The sequence below is a fragment of the Salvelinus namaycush genome, chromosome 37 (genome assembly GCF_016432855.1).
Source record: "Salvelinus namaycush isolate Seneca chromosome 37, SaNama_1.0, whole genome shotgun sequence".
Lineage (NCBI taxonomy): Eukaryota > Metazoa > Chordata > Actinopteri > Salmoniformes > Salmonidae > Salvelinus > Salvelinus namaycush.
Genome location: NC_052343.1, coordinates 8869543 through 8896822, shown reverse-complemented (window position 1 = coordinate 8896822; position 27280 = coordinate 8869543). Strand labels below are relative to the sequence as shown.

Here is a 27280-nt window from a genome sequence, read left to right as displayed (position 1 = left end):
GTGTATATAGTCTTTGGGACTGAGGCTGTCCTAATATGGACACCATATCTTTTTGCCTTAAGGACATTCAGTGCCAGTTCTATCCGTTGCCCAGCCTTAGTTCAGGAAAAACTATAGGGTTAAAGGTCCTGTTGTCACCTTCTCTTCATGTGCCCTGCTCCATTACAGAAGCCCTTTTTCTTCCCAGCATGCCATGCTGTCTGTCCAGAGCTGAGTAAAGACAGGCCAGTGTGTCCCCAGCTGAGAAACCGTGCTGAGCTGATAGGCTGAAGAGAACCAGCAGCCAGTTATTAATGGCTGCCCTTTATTTTCATCTGGTCCAGGGGTAGTGGTTTACACACTAGGGGCTTGTTGTATTTCCTGCTGGCCAATATTCTGCGCTTTTAACCCTTTACAGAGGAGAGGGTAGTTGTGACCTAGAGTATGGTATCCATTTTAGGCCACCCTCAGCCTCAAGCCTCACCCTTTTTGTGTCAATCGTCAACCCCCCTTTGAGGCTGATGGTGTCCTAAAATGGACCCCATACCAGGCTTGGCATGTCCATGGTGTATATGTGGCGTTTGCTGCTTATCTACAGCTAGCTGCTTATGTACAGCTGATTTTGATTAGAAAACCTAAAGTCTTTCAGCGCCTTTCGTCAAATGATCAGACAGTGAGTTTTCTCATTAATGTAAGGAAAACAAATGTCTCTGTAATGATTTTCTTTGCTCATCATCAAAACCGGTGATACTGCATCTTTCCCAGGAGATTTTGATAAATCTGTTTGGTGGTAGCATATTCACTGAAGCGCTCTAAGCCATCTTGTTTTTCATGTCGGAGTGTTGTCGTGCGAAAATCCTCGAGAGTCAGGTTGGAAAGCATTGACTTCCGACCTCAGGGAATGGAATTGGCAAATGCATCCTGATAAATGTGTGATTCATTTTAATCACTGGCTGCTATTGAACTGCTTCGCCCAACAACCAGCCAATTAATGAGCCAAAGAGCAGTTACGACAGGCGCCATATGTCTAGCGTATTTACCCCTGGCAACAGTTTGCCCCCATCCATTTGCTCTTCTAGAAAGGTTGCCTGGGTGGAAGCGTACTAGGGCTGTAGTGGGTGCTATCGATTGGTGTGGTCTCTGATTGTGTGTGCGTGTGCGTGTGCGTGTGCGTGCGTGTGTGTGTGTGTGTGTGCGCTGCTGCTGTGATCCTGGCGGTCTCTGACCCTGGTCATCTCACGCCGCCCTACTGATCACAACAATGTCAGGGGATATAATTATACAGGCCGGTGTCCTCCTCCTCCCCGCTGGTGTGGAACCATCAGTAATTATCTCTATGTTGTATCTACAGTCTGTGTGGAACATCACATCCAGCTGGCTGCTAGAGCCACTGGGGGAATAGTGCGGAGTAGGAGTTAGGTAGGAGGCTTTGAGTGATGCCTGTACGTTCCAGTAAACAAGCAGAACGCTCTCTAATCTTGCTGCGTTAACTAGAAATATATTTTATACGAGGATTCAGCACCCTACTACTTTTGAGGAATTATCTGAGTGAACACGTTATCTATTATTCTGTATATTAGACAATTTCTGCGTAGATTACTATGCCACTGGACCTGAATATTAAAATGGAAATTATATCAGAAAACACAGCATCTGGCAAGTTTGTATTATTCTGGGATATTTCTTGCTGCCGTTTCTCATTCTGTACAGATTGCATTCTGCGATCTCTACACACTCAGTTAATTTGTGCTTTAACTGCAGAGCTTCCCCAGTCCAGATAAGGTGAACACAGAGTTCAAACGTTTACAAAACCCCAGCATTTATGTCAAGGTCATTTTTTCCATTCAACTTTCTATCCCTGGGGAGTAGAGCAAAACTAGCGTTTAGAAAACGTGTATTTCAACTGAAACCTGAATCCTTTGCTCGAAGGAAAAGTATTTTGTCTGGTTTTGTAAACTTTAGTGTCCTCTCTTGGACCCAACACCTATGCTAGTCTTTCTGGCCCTGCCTGAAGAGTTATTGCCGAGCAAACAAATTTGCACCATCAATATCCTTGATGCTAATCCCCAAATCATGTCTCAAGCTAGTTCTTTACTTTCACTGGATGCGGTCCTGCATAAATTATTGGCGTTAATATTGGCATATCTCTAGGCGAGAAAGCTTCTTTTGAAACGATGCCCGCTCAAATTGGCTTGGACGACTACTCTGCAAAGGCTCAACAATGACACTGAGTGTGCACCTGTGGTGACTGTCGCATCCCTGTGTGTGTGGATGGGTGAGCAAGCGTTTGTGTACGTGTGTGTGTAAACCTGCATTAGGCCACCAAGCAGGATGTTGTTGTTTCTGCCCGACCTGCACTGATGTTAGCCGAGCTGACTCCATTACTGCTCGAACTCACCAGCCCAGGTAGCACCAGCTCGGCTCTCAGCCTTTCTTGAACCTTGACCCCTTTTGTCACCAGTTGCTAGTGCTTTTAGATCTGAAGAATGTCTTCCCTCTCTGTTACGGAGGCTTTAGCTGTTATACGTGAGAACACTCTCTCATAGACTAATTTGCGCACCGAATTTGAGAGAAATAAGCTTTTTGTGCACATGAAACATTTCTGAGATCTTTTATTTCAGCTCATGAAACATGGCACCAAGGCTTTACATGTTGCGGTTTATATTTTGGTTCAGTATATGTTGCATGTGTGTCTTGGGCTTAGATGGATGCTGCTAGCCTGTTCTCAATTAACCTCTGGAGACTACCACAGACTCATTCAGTGTTCACGATATAAATCACATCATATTACCACTCCGCCTCTGAAAAAAGACTATTCCTGGTGTGTCAGTCAACCAAATCAAATTCTGACATGCTGGGGTGGTGTGGTGGTTAGCTAATTTCCTCGGTGGGAGATTTACAGGAAGTAGGAATTCTGCTTTTGTTTCAATATTTACATTTATAGCAGTGGGCTCAAGTGTTCCTTTTGTGTTTTTATGATTGATTCATATTCACAAGATCATACGCTACTAATATTCTTATCCTCATTGATAGTACAATATGTTTCACTGCAGAAAAAAAACCTATGACAGACGTCCAGGTGATTGTACTGGAGGTCTGCAACATAGTTTCCAGAATGTCCTGCAAAGTTACAAGCTCAGCCACACAGAGCGCGAACTTGCATAGCCTTTACTCAACATCGAAACAAAATGTACATATTAACGAATCAACTCTCTTAAGTTCATCGCCTCCTCGAGAAGAGAAAACAAACAAGAACATCGCCTGAGACACTGCCTCGGCTGCTGTCAGTGTCTGCCTAGTCATGAAGTTATGCATTTATTTGATGCATGGGCTCTTCCAGCCATCATCATTCAATTGTGCTCCTGAGTGGCGCAGCGGTCTAAGTCACTGCATCTCAGTGCAAGAGGCAGCATTTTAGTCCCTGGTTCGAATCCAGGCTGAATCACATCCGGCTGTGATTGGGAGTCCCGTAGGGTGGCGCACAATTGGCCCAGCGTCGTCCGGGTTCGGCCTGGGTAGGCCGTCATTGTAAATAAGAATTTGTTCTTAACGGGCTTGCCTAGTTAAATAAATAAACAACTCCACATTTTTTGTTCTGTAGATACCATTCTACCCTAAACCCCTTCATTTTACACTGCCTAAAATGCAGAAAACTTGGTTACTTTTGTTGTTGGCTTAACACAATTAAATCACTTTGACCATATCAGTCAGTGGGAAAAAACATGATTATTTTTAATTGAGGAGATCTTGGAAGGTTTTTGGAAGGAGAATGGCGATCCACCTTGTTTTTAATTTGATTTAACAGGGTTAGTTGGGGGTATTGTTAAATGCATTGTTTACCTGTGTGGTTTATGTGTGATAATTGCATGCCTGTCTTAAATCCACAGCAAAATAATAATCCATCATTGACATTGCTGCAGGCCACCATTCCAGTTTAATTAAGGCTGTTGTTGTGAATCAGGTGGTTTGCCATCAGTTTAGTGACTGACCTGTGTTCTTAACCCCGTCACCTGTTTTTGTGTTTCAGATGATGAAGTTTGCCTGGGACAACTACAAGAGCTTCGCCTGGGGCAAGAACGAGCTACGGCCCCTGACCAGGAATGGCCACATTGGGAACATGTTTGGTGAGTGGTGTTTTGTGGCCCCAGGCTAAAAGGCCCCATAGGCCCCCACAGGTTACTGGGGAGCTGCTCGCGAAGGACTTACAGTCTTTGTCAAAAACAGTCATGTACACACAATTGTCTGTGGGTCTTAGTCGACCTCTAGGTCAAAGAGTTTTCATTCATGCTAATCGCTCATAGAAGAGAATGCTCTCATTGTGGAAGGTATCGTTCGCTCGTGAACATTTTAGAGGCATGCAAGTTGAGGATCCCCTGGCTACCATTATTTAAACATCTTTGTTGTGTTGCATATGGTTGTACTTGAGTTGGGAAAGTCTTGCTATAGGCTTCCTGACAAGCAGTGCATGTTATGTGCATTTCCCACCTGTCGGTGTATATGAACCCACCTGTCAGAATGGTTCTTTCCGGGTCCATCGGACTGTGACCTGCCCCGGCAGCCTCTACACCACGTTGTCATTGTGTGGGCATTAATCGGACATGGTACCAGAAGATTCCTCAAGTCCCTAATGACACGCATACGCACAAACACACACACACATCTGAGCCACAGGATATCCGGTGATAAAGCTCTTAAATAAAAGTGGGATCATCTTTTAATGAGGATTGGATTGGTGGGCCTTTGTCCGTCTGACACGCCTGACTTCCTCCACATCCTGTCTACTGGGATTGTGGAGTATTGAGGCCATTATGTGAGACAATGCTCACCTTTCTCTCAGAGGTTTGATGGCATCTCTTCTCTGTCTATCATCATGTAGTAGTAATACGATAATGTCTCTTCCCGAATAGAAAATACATGTAAATGTGAATTGTACTGTAGTATTCATGTAAATGTCATGCATTATGCAAGTAGGGTGATAACTCAGCCTTCTCTCTTCCCCATGTGTTGGAATTAAGACCCACAAAAGAGACCTTATCCAACCTCTGCATGATGTCTGGTTGTAATTTCATAGCCCTACAGATGTCAGATTTTAATTTGATCAGTCTGGAGAACTTTCCTGCAATGCAGGACATTTAAAACGTGTAGTGTATTGGAGGTTTTAGAAAGGCTTCTAAAGTTTGACATTTCCGTTTAGAAAGTTTAGACTTGATTTTCCCTTACGAGAAATGTATCAACCCCTGCCAAAATGTTCATTAATCATAATCCACATAATCATTCCCATTTCTTTTTGCTGCACGATTATTTTCCTCCAGTAGCAAACTGGCTCAACTTAAGATCTTCCGTCTGTAAGTATCCATCTGTGTATGGGTTAGCATTATGATCATTCTGGTAAGGAACCCTTATGGTAGCTGCCTGAAAGATCCTTTAAAGAAACATCTGTACATATGATTTTACAGCAGCTGTGTAAACCTACTGTAACACATGGGAAGATCGTACATCTTCTAAATAGTATTGACATTTTTGCTCTACCTAATTACACAGTACCACTAAGGTACCATTATGCAGTGAAATGTAGAAATAACACAGACAGCTGCTATTAGAGGTTAGAGGTCACCAAACTCCTACTGGTGTTTATCTTTTAATTGCTCCCTTTATCTGAGTAACGTAATTAGCCTCTGTGAAATAACTATCCCCCTATATGGATCAGCCAGATATTCGCAGAGAAGATAGCTGTGGAAATCAGTAATCAGTCAATTCGTCTCTCAAAATTGTCTCTATTCTTTCAAATCTCTGGGAAAAGAGATCGGCTTACTACTTCAACCCAATATCGCTAATCCCACTAAGCAAATGAACTTCCATTCCGTTGGAAATCTGACATGGTTTTCTCTCTCCACGCTCCGTTTGCTAATACTGAGGAACATGTGGGAAGGGAAGAGAGCCGAGAGGTTGTGCTGTGGGTGACTGTCACACTGTGCTGGAGGAGTGCTATGTTGAAGGAAGCCAGGTGTGAAATTGGATGCTGTGTTCTTTAATTTAATCCCATGAGTAAACAGAGATGGGGTGAGATTGGATCCTCGGTTAGCCTACTTGTCGCAAGCATGTTATAAATATGCTGAAAGTCACTGGAACATCCCTTCTGCTCTCTCTCACTCCAGACTCAGTCAAAGCCCCTGAACGAGATTTAGAAGACATCTGCCGCTGCCTCTCTTCTCTCGCCATCCTCTTTCTCTGCATCCTCCTATTTCTTTCTCTCTTTTCCTTCTCTCTTTGTGAGTCATGGTTTAAGACGTCACGCTTTCCCCTCTTTGCCCACGGAAAGGTTGTAGTGCTGCTGGACAACTACACAGAGAGACTACTGAGGCATTTACTTAAAAATATGAAATGCAAGTTCATTCTCACATTTTTTCACGAGTAATGGCACAGTAGAACTCTAGAGTAAGTGCTGAAGGCTCTTGTGTTTATGTGTGGGAGTGAACTTCACGTGGGAGTTTACAGAACATTGATTTGTTCTGACCAACTACACCTAATTTGAAACTTTTTAAAAGCATTTAATCATTATAATTCCACATTAACATTCTTTCCAAGACCCACACATATTTGCTATAACTTTCAGAATTATAAGTAGGTAACACTTTACACAAAGTGGCCTATGACAGGAACAAGGTGAGAACAATTCATACCACTCACATTTATTATGATCATTATACACTTGTAGGTACAATTTTATGTTGTTCCAATGCTCATTTTGAAATATAGGGAAGGATAAGTGGCAGCATAATCTCTAACTCCTAGTTGTATCATAGGTTGCTCTGATGTATAAAAAAAGTAAAGTTGAATCATGAATGTGATATATCACATTGTTGAATGCTGAAGCAGTTGTCGTAGGTGGACGAGCTTAAAGCACTGTTTACTTAGACCTGCTGATTAATCCTTGAGAGCCTATTGGCTCTTCTGGTAAGGCTTGCCACTAGATGTTGGAACATTGTTGCGGGGACTTGCTTCCATTCAGCCACAAGAGCATTAGTGGTGTAGGGCACTGGTGTTGGGTGATTAGACCTGGCTCGCAGCCGGCGTTCCAATTAATCTCAAAGGTGTTCGATGGGGTTGAGGATAGGGCTCTGTGCAGGCCAGTCAAGTTCTTCCACACCTATCTCGACAAACTATTTCTGTATGGATCTATATTTGTGTACAGGGGCATTGTCATGCTGAAACAGGAAAGGGCCTTCCCCAAACTGTTGCCACAAAGTAGCACAGAATCGTCTAGAATGTCATTGTATGCTGTAGCGTTAAGATTTCCCTTCACTGGAACTAACGGGCCTAGCCCGACCATGAATAACAGCCCCAAACCATTATTCCTTCTCCACCAAACTTCACAGTTGGCACTATGCATTGACGCAGGTAGCGTTCTCCTGGCACCTGCCAAACTCAGATTTGTCTGTTGGGCTGCCAGATGGTGAAGCAGGATTCATCGGTCCAGAGAACGCGTTTCCACTGCTCCAAAGTCCAATGGCGGCAAGCTTTACACCCCTCCAGCCGACGCTTGGCATTGTGCATGGTGATCTTAGGCTTGTGTGCGGCCATGGAAACCCATTTCATGAAGCTCCCGACAAAATATGTTATACTCCTGTCAGCAATGGGTGTGGCTGAAATATACAAAACCACACATTTGAAGGGCTGTCCACAGTCTTTTGTATGTATAGTGTATCTGTTTTGCATGGGCTGCAGCTACATCACCACATCTGCCTATGTTGTCCTTCCGCACCTGCGGTGGAAAGTGGAAGAGCTACAGCTCTATTTGTTAGACCAGGTCTTCTCACGAAAACGTCTGTAGTGGCCGAACGGTGTGGCCTACAAAACTAATATGACCACTCTATGGAAAGATAAGACCCTCACCAATACGATGGTGTTATCCGTGGTATGGCCATCTAAAAACATTTTCTTATGTTAGCTAAGTGCAACCCCCCCCCCACCCCCCCAACGGCTTAGACTTTTAGAGGTTAAACGACAAATTGTGCTTAGCATAGTAAAACACAAAATGCTATCAGATCTTATTCTAGATCAACAGCCGGCCATCTTAATTGGGTATCACTTTCAAGTCACGTTTCATTTGGTCTCTGAGCCTCAGATGGTTCTTTGTTAGTATTGTTATATTTGACAGACATCTATTTACTCAGCTTTCTATTTACACAGACAAGGCTAATTGGACAACAAGTCTTCTAAATGTGTCATGGCCGGATGCTTCGAGAAATGAAATGAGTGCTGTTGATATGCCGAGTACAATCGAGGACTGATGTTAACATACTGAAACATGACACATTGAAACTGGATGTGTTATGGAATTGAAATCCCTATGATAGTATGGAAGGTTGGTTTAATCTTTAATGTGGTATGAGAAATGTTGCTCTTCATGTAATGCCTTTGACTGGTAAAGGAGAGACATAATGTGTCACACGGGCAGATTAGCTTGTGTGTGTTTTTTTTGGTTTTACTGTCCTTGTGGAGACCAGAAGTCCTCACAAAGATGGAGCATTCAGACAAGTGCGGGCATTTTGCTGGTCGCCACAAGGAAAAAGGCTGTTTTAGGTTTAGGGGTTAGGGTTACAATTAGGGTTAGGGTTACAATTAGGGTTAGGGTTACAATTAGGGTTAGGGTTACAATTAGGGTTAGGGTTACAATTAGGGTGTAGGGTTACAATTAGGGTTAGGGTTACAATTAGGGTTACAATTAGGGTTAGGGTTACAATTAGGGTTAGGGTTACAATTAGGGTTACAATTAGGGTTAGGGTTACAATTAGGGTTAGGGTTACAATTAGGGTTAGGGTAGCCCGTTCCTGCAGTCGAATGACCAAAGTGCACTCTAGTCGCCTAATTGGTGGAATGTTATTAATATTTTTCATAATTTCATAATTAATAATAAATAAATAAATAAATATGCAGAAAATACGGTGTTTCTATGTTAAACTGTTTTGTTATATTTTAGTCCTCTGTGATATATATAAAGTGTAATATCGGGATGCAAACTTCAAATGTAATACATTTGAACTCTACAGTACATCTGACATGGTACAGGTGTCTTCTTTTTTTAAGCCCATAACCACGTGTGTGAGGTGTATACTTTTGTTTCAAAGTAAATTTGTTTAAGACTACCAAGAAACACAATGTGTGACCCTGATTTAGCCCAATGCAGTAATATGTTATTAAGGGTTAGGGGATTGCGAAAATAAGATTGTGAATGGGAATCAATTGTTTGTCCCCACAAGGGTAATAAAACAAACGTGTCACGTTCTGACCCTAGTTATTGTGTTAATCCTTTGTTTTGTTGGTCAGGACGTGAGCTGGGTGGGCATTCTCTGTGTTTGTTCTATGTTAAGTGTCAGGTTTAATTGACCTTGTATGGCTCTCAATCAGAGGCAGGTGTTTTCGTTTTCCTCTGATTGAGAGACATACATAGGGAGGTTGTTTCACATTGTTTGTCGTGGGTGGTTGTCTTCCGTGTCAGTGTATGTTCGCACCACACGGGACTGTTTCGTTGTCGTTAGTATATGTAGTCTGTTCCTGTTCGTGCGTTCTTCATGTTTTATGTAAGTTCTCTCGTTCAGGTCTGTCTACGTCGTTTTGTTGTTTTGTAATATTATCAAGTGTTCTTCGTGTGTTTAGTTTCGTCTTGTAAATAAAGTTCATTATGTCTACATACCTCGCTGCAAATTGGTCTTCCGATCCCTCTCTCCTCTCCTCGTCCGAGGAGGAGGAGGAACCAGAGCAGCGTTACAAAACGTGTGTGTGTAATGTATTCATCGCAGCCACAATCACCCACCTATGTAGTTTGACATTTCTTAGGAGAAGTTACATTCTAATAATATATTACCAGCATGTGAAATTGTGCTTTTGTTCTAGTGGCTTGGAAAGACAGACTGAATAGATTGAGGGTCACTTGGAAGTTCAGAACACAGTATTGGGTCTTGTTGTGTATGAGCTTGCACACGGACACTCCAGAGAGCTCTCACTCACTCACTCACTCACTCACTCACTCACTCACTCACTCACTCACTCACTCACTCACTCACTCACTCACTCACTCACTCACTCACTCACTCACTCACTCACTCACTCACACTCACTCACTCACTCACTCACTCACTCACTCACTCACTCACTCACACACACACACACACACACACACACACACACACACACACACACACACACACACACACACACACACACACACACACACACAGAGTTCAGTGATTATCATAGGTCAGCTTGAAGTGCTCATTTAACTGGACAGGTAGTTAAGACTTCCCTGGCTGGCAGACAGAAGATTTCTGCAGTCTGAATCGGTGCTTGAGAGTTGTGCCTCAGCCAACACGCATCATTACAGGGGGATAACTGATGGACAGGAGAGTCGGCAAGGACATGTGCAGCAACTGTCACTACCTTCTAAGAGAAGAAGTAGATCTCCTGGAGTAAGGGTTGATTGGAAGTCTTCAGGTGTATCAATACATCCAAGGCTTGCGGCTAGGAAAAAGACTTGTATATGTATAGATATGGAGAGAAACTTTCTGAGAGGGTAACATAAAGTCATGCAGGGACACTTGTTAATATTTAGAGAATTGCCAGAGAAAACACTTAAGCACATTGAATAATTTTGAGAGTTTGGCTCGGGAGCTCTCGCTGGTGCCCTAGTTTTATAATAGAGAGTGTTTAAACTAAAAAAGAATCTTGTGACATTCTTCTTCAAACGTGCGTATTATCTGTGAGGCTGATTCGAAGCAAGCATCAAACAGCAGGTGTTCCCTGTCTTTGAACAGAGCTAGAACTTGAGCTAGAGTAGGATGTAAAAGGAAGAACAGGAGGTGAAAGTGATGTACTGGATCAACTCTCAATCCCACACACATACTGTACGTCTAATGATATAGCAAAGCAAAGATTAGCACCGGAGGAAACATAGCATAGAACAGTGCAAACAAACACTAGCAAAGGGGACCCTGAGTTTGGGAAACTCTGGGTCAGGCAGTATTATTATTTTTCCTTCTAGTTTATTGAATACAGTTAAAAAGAAGACAAACAGATCCATATTTTTGGGGGAAGCATCAAGATTCCCGGTGTGCTGGAGTTTTTCTTCTTTATAATAGTTTACTTTTAGCTCCATGTACCTATTATCACGTTAAGGTGTAAGAACGAGTTCACTCCTTGAAGCTTATTGAACACAGCCTTTAGCGTTCACTTGAATTCACCCAGGCAGTGATTGCCTAAGACAGAAGGCGTTTGGATTTTTAAAGACGGAAGTCGTTTATAGCCTAATCTTGTTGTTGTCGTTACTGTTCTCCCTCTAGCTCCCCCAGACTCCTAATACCTTATCATTCAGCGTCCAAATCACTCAAACCAAATTCCAGAGGACAAGTTGATTGTTCATTTTGTTCAACCTCTACGGCTGCGGCAAACAAACAAGGCTACAAACCCTCCAATTTCAAAAGAAAGGTAACAATTCAGTACCACTCCATTGTGAACTACAATCAAGGCTTTGGGCTCTTCGACTCCAGAGCTGTTTCCTTGCCTTTGTCCTTGACTGGGAAGCAACAGCTAAAGAGGAGCAGCTAAAGAGGAGAGAATATGTTTCATGTCAACCCCGTCTGCCCATTATGTGTCCTTGGAAACCTTGGCCTTCACCTCTCCCCCCCCCCCTCATCATCACCAAAGAGAGAAGAATAAATGGAAGAAAGAAAACATGGGCTGACTTTCAAACAGCCTTCGAGATCTCCGGCTGCTGTAAGGAATAGGATTAGGCGGCAAGCTCCAGGAACGGTCGGCTGAAAGCTCTCTGTAAACTGCTCATAAACAGACCGTTGCTTCAGGCCAACACTGCCACATAAACCCATGAGTAAATCCTTCCCTTGTGTCTCTTGCTTACTGAGACAAAAAACGGTGATGGAAACGCTAACCAAGATTAAGTCCCAGTTTTCAAGATCGTCACACATAGCCCTAATGTGTACAGTAACTTGACGACGTCTTTCATACCAATAGGTGTCCACTCGATGAGTTTTGATGATGTACTTTTTTGTTTTCTGCACCATGACTCTCATTTATCTTCTTATCTTTAGCCTCTGCCTATTTTGTCCCCTTCCAACCCTGAGCTTCATTGTTGTGGATCGATCAGAAAATGATGCAAGTCACTCCTGTATCTCATTAAAACAAATAGTGACAGTATCACGCTCTCTAATGCGAGGCGAACCACCCCCAAGCCTTAATAGGGGCTTAAAGGGATGTTCATCCACTGTGAGCGATGTCATTACCACAGCTTTAGAATATGTGGGTCACTAACTTAAGCACACACTGTATCATACAGAGCAAACCCATCGCAGCCAGATGCTGAGGAGGACATAATGGTCATGACAGTACTGGAGAAAAGGACATAACATTAGCAGTCACAGCATCTATTTTCCCTGTGGAGCACAATATTGTCCTCCAATAGTTGTTCTATCCTTAAACAATGGATGTCTTATGGCTAGTAATGGGATTGTCCACAGGCAGTGTTTTGGAAAATCTCTCTCCCCAACACAAAGAGACGGAACGCCCCACTCTCTCCTCGCTCCCTTCTGCAGGATGCTTTGCAATTTCCTCTTGCCCTTTATCTTATCGCTGTTGTGTCCTTTCTCAAAATATATTTTTATTTCCCTCGTTTCATCCCCCCTCGGTAGTCTCTACACCTCTGCCTCCCCTCCCCTTCTCCTCTTTTCTTATTTTCTCTCCCCTCATGAGATGTAATTAAAGAGCACCAGCCTTCCCAGAATGAGACATGGGCCTACCCCTCGGCCCCTACGTGGACCCCAAGAAGAGTAGCTGATGCTTTTGCAGTGGCTAATGGGGATCCTAATAAATACCAAATACCCCTTGACCTTTTGCGCACAGCACACCCAGGTACCATTTAAACCAGAGGCGTTTATTGAAAAAACCCACAAGCACTTCAATCGTCGTAAAAGCAGCATGGAGCACGGAGAAGGCCATGTGGAAGCTCAATGGAAGCCGATCGATCCCTTCCATCTGATGGATAAGAATTTAGCTAGTCATGGTGAATTATTATGATGTGAGTAGGAGAAAAAACTATGAGACATAGAGAGGCCTAAGATTCTGAAGGCATCTTTTAGAGAGTGCCAGTCTGTATAGATACTGTCACAGTGAATAAAACCATACAGGAGTACAGACACACTGGCGCCAAGTCGACCTTGAAGCCCCTTCAGTCGCGGTTCTCCCTTTTCTGTTATCCGGAGAATTTTTTTATTAAAGGCGTTGAACTGGGAAGCACCCGAACGCTATTGCCATTCTATCCACCGCTCTCCCACGTGTACAGAGAGCACACCGTTCTTTCCCACTCTGCAATTATGTCCCAGAGTGCATCTGGTCTCAAGGGGAGTGTGCATTCGGTGAAGGTGACAGTAGGGAGTGGTAAATGAGGTGGGAGAACCTTTTCGTCAAGGTTAAATGAAGGGCTAGGTGAATGACGCCTCTACTCTGACAGTCAAATAATACATACAACCCCACCCGTTCATCCCGCTTACTTACCCTCATCCCACAGGCACTGTTATGGGTGACATACAGTGTGGAAGATATAATCTACGGTATATCGCCATAGCGACAAAGCCCCAGGTGACAAGTCACTTTCCCAACCCCCTTCCCCTGTCACTTCTCTCACCCTGGAGACCCTTCACCCAGTCCCAACCCTCCTTTCAATCTCACGGATCTGATGTTTAACCAATAAGGTTTCCATCGTTCTCTCCAGCAAGACACAAATCATCATAATTATAGACTGTGAAGCATCTTTTTCATGCACTGTCTTGTGTGTGCTGGGGGATGGGCATACTGTATCTTTCACACATACAGAATCATTAAAAGGTGATGCTTTTCCCACCGTTAAAACCTATTAAGGATCGGACCCTTTTTTTCAACTTTCGCCTAAAATGACAAAATGACCCAAATCTAACTGCCTGTAGCTCAGGACCTAAAGCAAGGATATGCATATTCTTGATACCATTTGAAAGGAAACACTTTGAAGTTTGTGGAAATGTGAAATTAATGTAGGAGAATATAACACATTAGATCTGGTAAAAGATAATATAAAGAAATGCAAGAGAAGGGCCAATATATGACTTAGGAATCTAGATTGTGGCCAATAGATGGCAGCAGTGTATGTGCAAAGTTTTAGACTGATCCAATGAACCATTGCATTTCTGTTCAAAATGTTGTATCAAGACTGCCCAAATGTGCCTAATTGGTTTATTAATACATTTTCAAGTTCATAAATGTGCACTCTCCGCTAACAATAGCATGGAATTATTTCCCTGTAATAGCTACTGTAAATTGGACAGTGCAGAATTGAAGCTTTCTGCACATATAGGATATGTCTATGTCCTGGGAAATGTTCTTGTTACTTACAACCTCATGCTAATCACATTAGCCTATGTTAGCTCAACCATCTCGCGGGCGGGACACCGATCCTGTAGAGGATTAAACAAACACCAGTTATGAGATGCAGTAGATGTGTATAGCTCTCATTATTCTACCTACTGCATTTTCTAATGGAACGTACAGTAGTTGTCTTCTTAGAGGCAGACATTCTACACAATGTTTTCAATCTTTTCTTTGCTAGGTCTCAGGGAATAGGAAGACTTAGTTTGAGATGTCTATTCTAGCATATGGAGAAGATTTTCCCCAAGAGACACATGTAAGAAGGGTTGTGTTATGATGAGCTTCTATTGGCTGTCATGGACAAAGTGTTTTTATTATATATGGTGCGTTTGGAAAGTATTCAGACCCCTTGACTTTTTCCACATTTTGTTACTTTATAGCCTTATTCTAAAATGGATTACGTTTATTTTTTAACCAAAATCAAATCAAATTGTATTGGTCACATACACATATTTAGCAGATGTTCTTATGGGCGTAGCGAAAGTCTTGCGTTCCCAGCTCCAACAGCGCAGTAGTGTCTAACAATTCACAACAATACACAAATCTAAAAGTCAAAGAATGGAATAAAGAAATATATACATTTAAATATTAGGACAAGAATAAAGAAATCTGTAAATATTAGGACGAGAAATATATAAATATTAGGACAAGACACACCTGTCTATATAAGGTTCCATAGTTGACAGTGTATGTCAGAGAAAATTGTCCGTAAAGCTCAGAGACAGGATTGTGTCAAGGCACAGATCTGGGGAAGGGTAACAAATAAGGCCTACAGCATTGAAGGTCCCCAAGAACACAGTGGCCTCCATCATTCTTAAATGGAAGACGTTTGGAACCACCAAGCTCCAGGAAGAACATTTCTAAATACCTGTTTTCGCTTTGTCATTATGGTGTATTGTGTGTAGATTGATGAGAATTTTGTCCTTTTTTTAATCCATTTTAGAATAAGGCTGTAACGTACCAAAATGTGGAAAAAGTCAAGGGGTCTGAAAACTTCCCGAATGCACCGTATATACAGCAATTAATGCATGAATTCAGATTTCACAGTTTGGAGTACAGCTTCTTATTATTTAATGTGTTATTGTCAAGGGACCATCTATTGAATGGGAGTTGCCACTGTAACAGTATAACTTTAAACCGTCCCCTCGCCCCGACACGGGCGCGAACCAGGGACCCTCTGCACACATCAACAACTGACACCCACGAAGCGTCGTTACCCATCGCTCCACAAAAGCCGCGGCCCTTGCAGAGCAAGGGGAAACCCTACTTAAGTCTCAGAGCAAGCGACGTAACTGATTGAAATGCTAGTAGCGCGTACCCGCTAACTAGCTAGCCATTTCACATCCGTTACACCACCTGCTTCTCTCGTCTCATTAGCAAATCTTGCACACTTTCTAGGAGGAAAATCTGTGTCAGGAAACATGTATGTTTTAAAAGCTTACTGTTTCTCCATGTGTGAGATAATACAGACGGGGCGTTCCACGTTTTGTAAAAATGACACATATATAGTAGATCAGGATGTTTATCAAAACATTACCCAAGTCTTATACATTGATATTTTTACTGCTTCCTATATTAGGTGCAGGGGTGCAACAGGTAAGCATTGTCTCTACTGTACTGTAGGTGATAACAGTATGTAAGAGGTACAGTAGTGTACAGTGATAGTATGTACAGTAAGGAGAGATTAGCTCCACAGCTAGTCTCTGACTGTGCGCTGTGGGAGAAGACCGCCTGTCAGAACAGGTTTCTCCTTGCGCTGGATGATGGCAGACCTGGCTGCACTGCTCTGCTGCTGCTGGCACTGGAGCAAATACAACAGCCTGGAGCCTACAGGCCCTTACAGGTTCCTATGCACTGCTCCAGCCTCTAGTACAGCTTCACAGGGATCCTTTCTGGAGACTCAGCTGGGGTCCACAGACCTGCATGGACATCAGAGGGAGCGGAGGAAACTAGCTAGTGGGGTGTGCTAGAAAAAGTAGCTAGCTGAGTGAGCTAGCCGAAAAGTACCTAGTGAGCTAGCCGAGAGCTGGTAGGAATAGGTACCGATTACAGAAAGAGCCAACCAGTGAGCCAGTCTAGAGCAAGTAGAAAGAGCCAGCAGATGAGGCAGCCTAGAGCTAGCAGAAAGAGCCATCCAGTGAGCCAGCCTAGAGCTAGCAGAAAGATCCATCCAGTGTGCCAGCCTAGAGCTAGCAGAAAGAGCCAGCCAGTGAGCCAGCCTAGAGCTAGCAGAAAGAGCCATCCAGTGAGCCAGCCTAGAGCTAGCAGAAAGAGCCAGCCAGTGAGGCAGCCTAGAGCTAGCAGAAAGAGCCAGCCAGGGAGCCAGCCTAGAGCTAGCAGAAAGAGCCAGCCAGTGAGGCAGCCTAGAGCTAGCAGAAAGGGGTACCAAGTGAGCTAGCCGAGAGCCAGTAGAAATAGCGAGCGAACCAAGTAAAAAAAAAATCCCAACATGAACTGCTTCACAGTAGAGATGTAAATCAGCCAAGTGTGTTAGCAGATTGCGCCAGCTCAGGTATTCCCAAACTGGGGTATGTGCAATGCCGTCAAGGGTACGCCAAATAAAAATTTGATTCACATTTAAAAATACATATATAATAATTATTTATAAAAAATAAACATTTCTTTGCATTTTCAAACAGTCCATTTATCTTTTCCAATGGGGCTATACATTTGGGTGAGTTTTTTTTCTTGGCTGATCAGCCTCGTTTCACTGCCAAAAATGTTATTAAACCATCTAGTGTTCAGCGAAATAACAACACAATGTTAAATACAGGTAGCCTAGTCAAATAATTAACATCCAATCACATTAACGGTTACTCTCTCGCGCGAATTGCACTAACCATCCGTATGTAGCCAAACGTAGCTGCTGATCATTCTGTTTGCTCGAAAATAGATAAATGGTTAGAAAAAGTAAGGCCATATAGAGACATACCAGCTTCACTGGTAGTACTGCTGCTACCAGCAGTACTACACCTGCACCTGTCGACGACACAAGTTGTTCTGCTTCCATGAGCACATCCAATGTTAGCATCAGTAATTCTACATTTGTCGTTAGCCCAGCTAGCATGAACACTAACAGTTGTGAATCTGATGCAGCCGAAGAGCTACTGCCCCCTTACATGGGAAAGCACCGAACAACAGACCGGGACGTTGGACCGTCAAAGAGGTGCAAATATGATGAGAACTACATTGATTTGGGGTTCACTTATATTGGGAGTAGTGCCTTTCCTCAGCCACAGTGTGTTATATGTGCAAAAGTACTCTCACACAACTTAATGAAACCTTCACTCTAGCACAGACATTTAAAAACAAAACATGCCAATTTGAAAAATAAGCCACAGGAGTTTTTTGAGCGAGAATTAAGACAACTTTCGAGTAGTAAGACATGTATAAAAGCAACAGATACCATTAATAACAAGGGGCTAGAAGCGTCTTATATGGTGAGCTACCGAGTGGCTAGGACAGGCAAGCCCCATACTAGTGTGGAGGACTTAATTATTCCTGCTGTTGCGGATATGGCTGAGACAATTCTGGGGGAAAAGGCCAAAAAAACTATACAGACGATGCCTTCATCAAACAACACTATTTCACAACGCATCAGTGACATGGCAGGAGATGTTTTGAAACAATTACTGCTTCGCATACAAGCCAATTAATTTTATGCGTTACAGCTGGATGAGTCAACAGATGTGGCGGGCCTGGCACAGCTCCTGGTATATGTCCGGTTCGTTTATGGGGGGTCAATTAAGGAAGACATCCTCTTCTGGAAACCAGGACAACAGGAGAGGATGTTTTTTAAAGTACTGTACAGCTTTGTGACATCAAATGGACATTGGTGGTCAAGATGTGTTGGTATCTGTACTGATGGCACAAATGTCATGACAGGGAGACATAGTGGAGTGGTAATGTGCATGCAAGCAGTTGCCCCCGACGCCACTTGGGTACATTGCAGCATCCACCGAGAGGCTCTTGCTGCCAAGGGAATGCCTGACAGCTTGAAAGACGTTTTCGACACTACGGTGAAAATGGTTAACTTTGTTAAAGCAAGGCCCCTGAACTATCGTGTATTTTCTGCACTATTCAATGATATGGGCATCAACCATGATATGGGCATCAACCATATATTGCCAGAAAATAAAAATTTGAGAGACGAGCTTAAAGTTCTCTTTACTGACCATCATTTTCACATGTTGAGGCTATGATTGAGAAGTTGGAGCTCTTCTCTGTCTGCATTAACAAGGACAACACACAGGTCTTTCCATCATTGTATGATTTGTTGTGTGCAAATGAACTCAAGCTTACGGGCAATGTCAAATAGTGACATAGAGAAGCACCTGAGTGAGTTGGGTGCGCAATTACGCAGGTACTTTCCCGAAACGCATGACACAAATAACTGGAAGGCGTTATCCCTTTCATGCCCTGCCTCCAGTCCACTTACCGATATCTGAACAAGAGAGCCTCATCGAAATTGAAACAAGCGGTTCTGTGAAAATTGAATTTATGCCAGATTTCTGGATTGGGCTGCGCTCAGAGTATCCTGCCTTGGCAAATTGCGCTGTTAAGACACTGATGCCCTTTGCAACCACGTACCTATGTGAGAGTGGATTCTTGGCCCCCACTAGCATGAAAACTAAATACAGGCACAGACTGTGTGTGGAAAAAGACTGAAACGCTCTCCAATACAACCCAACATTGCAGAGTTATGTGCATCCTTTCAAGCACACCCTTCTCAATAACCTGTGGTGAGTTATTCACCATTTTTGATGAACAAATAAGGTTTTATATGTAAGATGGCTAAATAAAGAGCAAAATTATTGATTATTATTATATTATTATTTGTGCCCTGGTCCTGTAAGAGCTCTTTGTCACTTCCCACAAGCCGGGTTGTGACAAAAACTCACACTCATTCTTATGTTTAATAAATGTATCGTATAGTGTGTGTGTGGCAGGCTTACAATGATGGCAAAAAACAACATTTGAGAGTGCGCTGACCCTGGTGCTAGAGAGGGTGCGCTAGCTCATTGAGATTGCAGGGAGTATGTTGCGTCATCACTTCAAGGATTGACAGCGATCCAGTGGAAGCTCGTCTTCAGCTGACGATGCTCGTCATGGTCTCGCTTTGTTGCCAGTCTCTACTGTGACAACTACACTGCTCTGAGCCATGCAAATATATCTTCTAGCTCCACTGTGAGGACATACAGTAGTTGATAGGACGGAGGGGGAAGGATTCATTTCTATTAAACCTCACCACCACAGACTACCCCTTTCCCCATCCTTTGATTAAAACAAACAAATAAAACCCCACTGTACTGAACATGAGCGTATCAACAAGCCCCTCGCCATAGGGATTACACAGTCAATATAATGGAAAACTGGTAGCAACATGTACAACAAAGCAGGGGGATTAAAAGGGATTGTACTGTACTCTATCGTAGAGAGAAATAGTTAGGGTCAAAGATCAGGGGTTGACTTACCTGGACCTACAACTTTATATCTCATTCTTATGTCTGTTATTCCCTTAAACGACTCATCCCGTCTACTGGCTCCCGACCCAGAGTTTATGTAAACCGGTCAGTCTTGTCCAAGTCGCCCGACGTGCTGTACGTGTCGCGTCGAAGACACAGTGACCCAGATGATGACGTCCTCATGGCTATTTGAGTCGATGACATGGTCCGTGACATGGGCCGTGGGGTGTAGGTAATCAGCTTGGCACTTTAATCACCAGCCGTCACTCCCTCAAGCCTCTAAGCTCACGGTCGCATTAAGGAGCAGCTTTTTGGTTCTTTCTCTTTTTGTTCTATTTATATCCCATCCTTGGCTCACTCTAGGCCACTGCGTGTCCCCGTAGCCATGCAGAGTGCAATGGAATACTCACAAAGTGTTTGCGTTTTCCCCATCATACATCCACCAATCAGTCTGTTCTTGCCTCTACTTAGTCTACTATATAATCCATTTATATCCACAACCATGGTATACTGTATATAGTATCTCTCCTTGTTCTCAGTGTAGACCTACTTTCTATGTGGAGTTTTGACTGGAAAACTTTGTATGTATGTATGTCTCCTTAATTAATTTATGTTCTGTTAAATCCCCTGATATACCATATAGGTTTTTGCCCATTGAAACAACACTGACAATGCAGCTCACAGTTCCCATTCACAGCTAGCATTCACAGCATTTTCGATCCCTCCCTACCCATTAACACAGCAGAAGTGTTTTTTGTTACTGTGGTGACCACCACACAGTTTCAACAGATAAGGGCTCGCACTGACTAATAGGCCCAGCACACATTCTCTCTCCTTGAACCAATTATAATCATTCTTCTTCACACTCCACCACTAGTGTGTCTGTGCATACAGGTTATTCATTGGTCGACCTGCTCAGGTATCCAAGGGATCCATTGGTAATTGGGCGGTAAAGGTGTGACTCGGTGCCCCAGACAGAGCATGATTAGAGAGTGGATACTGCATAGTGGTTTGTCTCTCCGTCCCCCTGTGTGGAGAGGAAAGGGGGAATGAATAAATAAAAGGTGTGAAATGAATGCTTTGTGTTGGTGTATCCTGCCGGAGGGGTCAGAGAAACTTTTCAAACCACTGTTACAGTCTGGGCCACACTTCAGAGAGAGGGGGGAACAGGATAACTGTGCCAAGAGCCCATGGCATCCCTGAAACTACAAACAGAGAGAAGAGAGAACAGAGACAGAGAGAGCAATGTTGGAGTTTAAGAAATTAATTGAGTTCTCAGAGTGAGTAAAGGAGAGTTTGGAAAGGTGGAGGGACAAAGTTTTGTTCTGGTGTTTAAAGGTTGTTGGATGAGTTAAGGATTTGAATTTCAACAAATGTTAGAAAGAGATGACAGCTTTTTGACCTTTGCAATTTGCTGTGAAATTACAGGTGACTGCATGAAATTATAGGTGAGTGCACCTGCTGAGTTTTTAAATGAACCAATTATTGGTGGATTGTTAATTCATTGCTATGCACACAGTGTGTAAATACTTTTCTCTCTTTACAAAATGTTTGGTTTGTTGGAAAATGCTCTATAACTTAATATTCTACAGATGTAAATGATTTCCCACCGTTTGTAATATCCCATATGACAACATACAATCACACTAGATGATTATTTAATGGGATTTCCAAATCCACAGCCAGTCTATATACAGTCTATACTTTGGGGCAGTTTGTTTATAAAGTAGGATGGATCAACACACACACACACACACACACACACACACTTCCTCCCTCTGGGTAACCTCCTCGCCTACACTTGTGTGCACTAACGATGCTGCTTTCATTTCTCTAGCGGACGGGTCCTCTCCATCAGCAGGTTGGCCAGGTTATTCTAACCCATTTTAATTGGCCCAGGCAAACATTACTCAGGTGGCTGTGTGTGTGTCTGTCGGTGTGCATCAGTGTGCGGCGTGCCTGTCTGTGTATAGCACAGCTGACAGGCAAGGCTGCTCTGTTTAATCTCCAGGAGAGATGGGGAGACCGGGGGAGACTTCTACTTCAGCTACTAACTGCTGGAGCCGCAGCCTGCGGGCGCGAGAACCAATGCTAACGTCACTCTGCATCTCCATCTGGAAACAGGAAGACCTGGCAATTATTTTTTATTTTTTTAACAAGACAAGTCAGTTAAGAACAAATTCTTATTTTCAATGACAGCCTAGGAACAGTGGGTTCAGGGGCAGAACGACAGATTTGTCAGCTCAGGGATTTGAACTTGCAACCTTTCAGTTACTAGTCCAACGCTCTAACCACTAGGCTACGCTGCCACCCCAGTTTACTGAGCTGCAGACTCTGAGTGCCTCCAATTTGTGTTGTAGGCTCTTTCTGCTATAGCTATTTACTATTGGTATCAATGTCGTTGAATTGTTCGCACCATAGGCCCATCCTGGTCTGAAATAATTGACCAATCATGGCACATTTGTCACCTCCAATCAGATGTGGTGGGTTTTCAGTTAATATAGCATCAGATATAATCTTCTACCTCACAGTGGCTGTGTGTCAATCCATCGTGGTGAGAGTGGGAGGGGGTGGATGGATGGACAGAGGGGTTCGATAGCACAGTATGCCGTCTGTAATCTCGTTGGAGATATTGTAACATCTGACAGGACTGGGTGGGGCTGAGATACTCTGTGCTTGTCTCGCGGTCCCATAGTGGCAAATTAACTGACATCATCTAATTGACAACTTGAGGAAGACTGACAACTTGAGGAACTAGGCCTGTTAAGCTCATTGGCTGGGTCTTGTATTTTGGCTGCGGTGTCTGAAAAACATAACACCAAATAGACGAGGCCAATCCGTTACAGGGATAGTCTACTTTATGTCATTAGGATTTGTCTAGTTGTTCATCCCCCCCCCCAGGAACATTATAAAGACGAAATGAAGAGAGAGGGAATCACATTATTGGTTCTCTGTGTTGTGGTCTGGGTTCTGCTTCCTTGGTGGCCACTCTGGTGCTCAGATGATGACGAATAGATACCCACTGTAACAACAGCCACACAGGCAGACACTGCAGTCAGTACGTTTGTTTAGGGGTGATATAGTGTAATGGACCTTGTCAGACCAGAGGTTTACTCTGTATTATGAGAGGTAATTCATTTTTGTAGATTGTCAACAGGCATTATTGCCTTGAAGCTTTCCGAAGTACATTCCGACTTCTGACATTTTTCTATGCTGATAAATGGTTTGAATCAGCATGCAGCTGGACGTTAGAGCAGGTCACCAGCCGGTGTGTGTCTGCTCTGTGTGGCCCTACACCGAGAGGCAGACTTTACACACACTGTCTCCCACTCTCTCCCTGCCTCATCCTCTCCCAGCCCTCTGCTACAACCGGTTGGGACTCGACTGGACATCGGTGCTACATCACTGTCAGACACACACACACACAAACAACCACATAGACACAAACACACACGCACACATGCACAGACACACAGCTCCCCTCAGGCTGAGGATTCGATCATGTGCATCAGTAAACAGCTCCTATAACAACAGCTATGTCTCCATGGCAATCATGTAGTTGTTATGTTTGATTCAAACAGAGGCTCTATTGCTCTTGCCTATATACTGCTGATCATCTCCCAGTTTACTTACAGGGACCAGAGAATGTATGATGTTTACCATTAGGGAGGTTTGAGAGTTCATTGGATTCAGTGTGTCCAAGTGATCTAGGTTTGTGTGGGTTTGAATGCTCTCTTGGGGAGGTTCCGTGAGATTGAAGTGGGTAGGAAACTATTTCGAAAGTACCAATATCCATTTCAAGTAATAGTGTGTTTTGTCAAAAGTAGCACTTTTGTTTTTACATTGTCACCAATCTCTCTGACTTATTCCTAGTAGACTGAAACAAAGCGTGGTGAGCCAGACATTTCCCTTACAGCCTGTGGTTGGTTTGGCCACATCAGGTGGTTTCAGCAGTAGTTGGAGGAGGATGTTTCTCCTGAGAGGGCCAAACTCACTGGGCTCCAGACGGCTACTCTGACTGGGAACTGTAGACAAAAAATAATTGTTGTGTTAAAAATATCCAGGGTGAGCTGGCAAACCACCAAGAACACAAAGGTCTGACGATCCAGAAGAATGTCACACTTGCGACAGACACCACATGACATGAAAGGAAAGAAAACATTTTTGACAGAAAATCTTGAAAGACCAACTAAGGATATAACATTGCAACAATTACCCCGTGACCTCAATCCCGAGAGGAAAAAGTATATTCGTGGTTTAACTATCGTCAGCTCGAATAGGTCAAATGAATTTTGGCAACTCGTCTCTATTTGAATGTAATTGACACTACCGTCAGGTGTTTGTCTGAGGCTAAACCGTGATATTGATATTCCATACCGATAGTTAAATAAAGGCGAAATAAAAATGTAATAAAATACTGCTGAAAACTCCACTCTGATTGATAGCCTTGGTATTTCTTACATCCCTCCTCCTCACCTTTCTCTTTGCTGTTAAGACCCCCCCCCTCCCTCTCTCTTTCTTGGAACACGTTCACAACACATTTTACCCTCCCTGGCTTTTCCCCAATATGCTCTCATCCTTCTCTTCTCAACTTCACCAACCCCTTCACCCTCAGTGCAGTTCCATGCTACACAGACACCTCTTAAGTACATTCAACAAATTAGATTCCTGAACACTGACATGTCACGGCTAAATCTGAACCCCAGATACCACTCACTGGGACCTGAACGGTAAGCTACGAGGACACGTGCGCTGACGTCAACGAGGCCAGCGTTACCCTGGTGACAGCCACACTCAGTAATAAAAGACTGGTGTAATTAATGTGATATTACCAGAGTCTCTATCTATTAAAGTCACCTTGATATGTTACCGGGCTATTTCTCTCACGGTCTATGGTGTACGTTTGAGAGCTTAATTGAACGAGACTGCAGAACAAATTAGCAGTGTAGATCCATTTTTTTTGGTCTCTGGTTCTTCTTCTGTCGTCAATGGTAACTACTGAAGGTCCTCACTGAATGGTGGCCAATGTTCCATACAGTATATACAGTACGTATGGGTTCTCCAACAATGCCTTCAACGTTGTCCATGAGAGGGTTAATGAAGTTATAGCCTATTGAATGCAATTTCATCGTTGTCAATGCAAAGAGGTGATCAAATCATCCATTTGTTTCTGTATGAACAGAACAGTTTATTTATTGATTAGCCCTATAGGGTAAGAGGTTGCTCAGAGGGAATGTTGTTCCAGCATGCTGCTTGCTGCTTGTCTCAATGGCATGCTGCTTGTCTCAATGGCATGCTGCTTGTCTCAATGGTTAACACGAGAATTTGTTGCCATGTGTGCTGTATGTGTGTTGGGTGTGTGTACGGGCATGTGCTTGCATGTGCGTGAGTGTGTTTCTGTGTGCGTGCAGGCCTGTGTGTGTCCGTGTGTGGTTGTGTGTGTGTCTGTGGACGTGGACGTGAGTGAGTGAGTTGATTGATTGACCATGTGTATATAGGCTCTCTAGTATAACCAACCTGACCCTGTTGCCTTGCCAGTGACAGCTTTGATAATTGAACATCCACCAGCCAATGTTTCACCAATAGGTTCCTATGCACTCTGTACACACAATACACAGTAACACACATACAATCTCTCCCACTCATTTCCAACCTAGAATACATGCCGATGAACACACACGCACATGCTTGTACATACACACATTATGGAAAACACGCATACACACACACAAATACACACACTTTCTCTCTCACGCACGCACGCACGCACGCACGCACGCACGCACGCACGCACGCACGCACGCACGCACGCACGCACACACACACACACACACACACACACACACACACACACACACACACACACACACACACACACACACACACACACACACACACACACACACACACACACACAAAATCAATGATATGAATGACTCTACTGTGATGAGCTCCTGAGTTGCTAGGGGGAAGGAATTAGATCCAAATAATATTTGCTTAAATGAATGTTAAAGTAATTACAGTTGCATAGCAATTGCAATGTTTACTCTTTTGTTTTCGTATCAATTTGGAATGTGGGAGCATAGCAAACCAGTTCATAACAGGATCAGTTTATTACAGCATTTCAAATGGTTATCTTATAATTAATTGGTATGAATTTAAACACATGATATGTGATTACGTTTCAGTTTGGCGAACAACTGTTATTACAAAATCATTTCTACTGTCTCGTTTGTGTCTCCAAGCACTCACGTGTGGCAAACACAACACCGAGAATCTATAGATGGATGGATGGTGTTGTTTTTGTGCTTGACTATAACAAGGTTAGATTATAGATACCTCACTTAAGCTTTGATGGTTAATGGTCGGTACTACCTGAATGTGATGAACAAAGCCACTCCCATGTGTAAAATGGATTGATAAATACCCCAGTAACCCTACCTGCACCAAGTGCTCATACCCCCACCAAGGCACCTTGGGGTAGGACCCTTCCAGGTGAAGGGCCTCTGAAATAATTAAGGTCTATGTTTGGGCCACGCCATGAAACCCTGAGAGTAATGTGTGATGGATGTATCTGTTACCTCTCTCATCTGAGTCCATCAATCATCTGTGCTTTGTTGCTGCTGTTTTCAATAGGAATTTTCCACACTCCACTGCTCCCTGACGTTCGCCTCCGCCGGGATTGGTAATGAGGGGTATTAGCTTTCGCTTTTTTTTCTCTGTGTGCTCTGAAACATGATTTGTCATCAAATTGCAACAGTACAGTCAAGTGCTCACTAAGCATAGTGAGAGTCCTTCACAAACGGAAATGGAGAATATGCTTTTGAGAGTCTTCGTTTGCTGGCAATGGACTTAGCAACGAGATCTGCTCGAGACAGGAAAAAGTTCACTTTGTTTCACAGAGTTTTCACAGTGTCGGCAAGATGTCAGTGATGTACATTACCTCCATAGCGTATGTGAAACTACTGAACAAAAATATAAGAGTTACAGTATATAAGGAAATCAGTCAATTTAAATAAATTCATTAGGCCCTAATCTATGGATTTCCCATGACTGGGCAGTGACTGGGCAGTGTCTCTAGCTGGAGGGTAGCAGTGCCCAAGTTATGCATGCTCATCTCAACTCTGAATCGGCCTAGGTATAGCTGGACGGTAGCAGTGCCCTCTCAGTGTCAATGTAAGATGAATCCCTGTCAGGGTAAACCCAGCTGAGGTGGGCTGAGATGTGTGTTAGATGGGAGGAGGTGACTAGCTGCGTGGTTGGTGGGTAGGGGTGTGTGGCTGATGGGAGGTGACTAGCTGCGTGGTTGGTGGGTAGGGGTGTGTGGCTGATGGGAGGTGACTAGCTGCGTGATTGGTGGGTAGGGGTGTGTG

The 27280-nt window shown here is 43.5% G+C and overlaps 1 protein-coding gene across 4 annotated transcripts in view; it reads left to right on the top strand.

Moving 5' to 3' along the window:
* LOC120031345 (mannosyl-oligosaccharide 1,2-alpha-mannosidase IC-like) overlaps positions 1–27280 on the top strand; it is a 205041-nt gene that overhangs the window by 93575 nt on the left and 84186 nt on the right. For all 4 annotated transcript variants that reach the window (XM_038977051.1, XM_038977052.1, XM_038977055.1 and 1 more), the window contains exon 2: positions 4007–4103. In XM_038977051.1, the coding sequence (XP_038832979.1) occupies positions 4007–4103 (97 nt within the window). The remainder of the gene's footprint in view (positions 1–4006; positions 4104–27280) is intronic.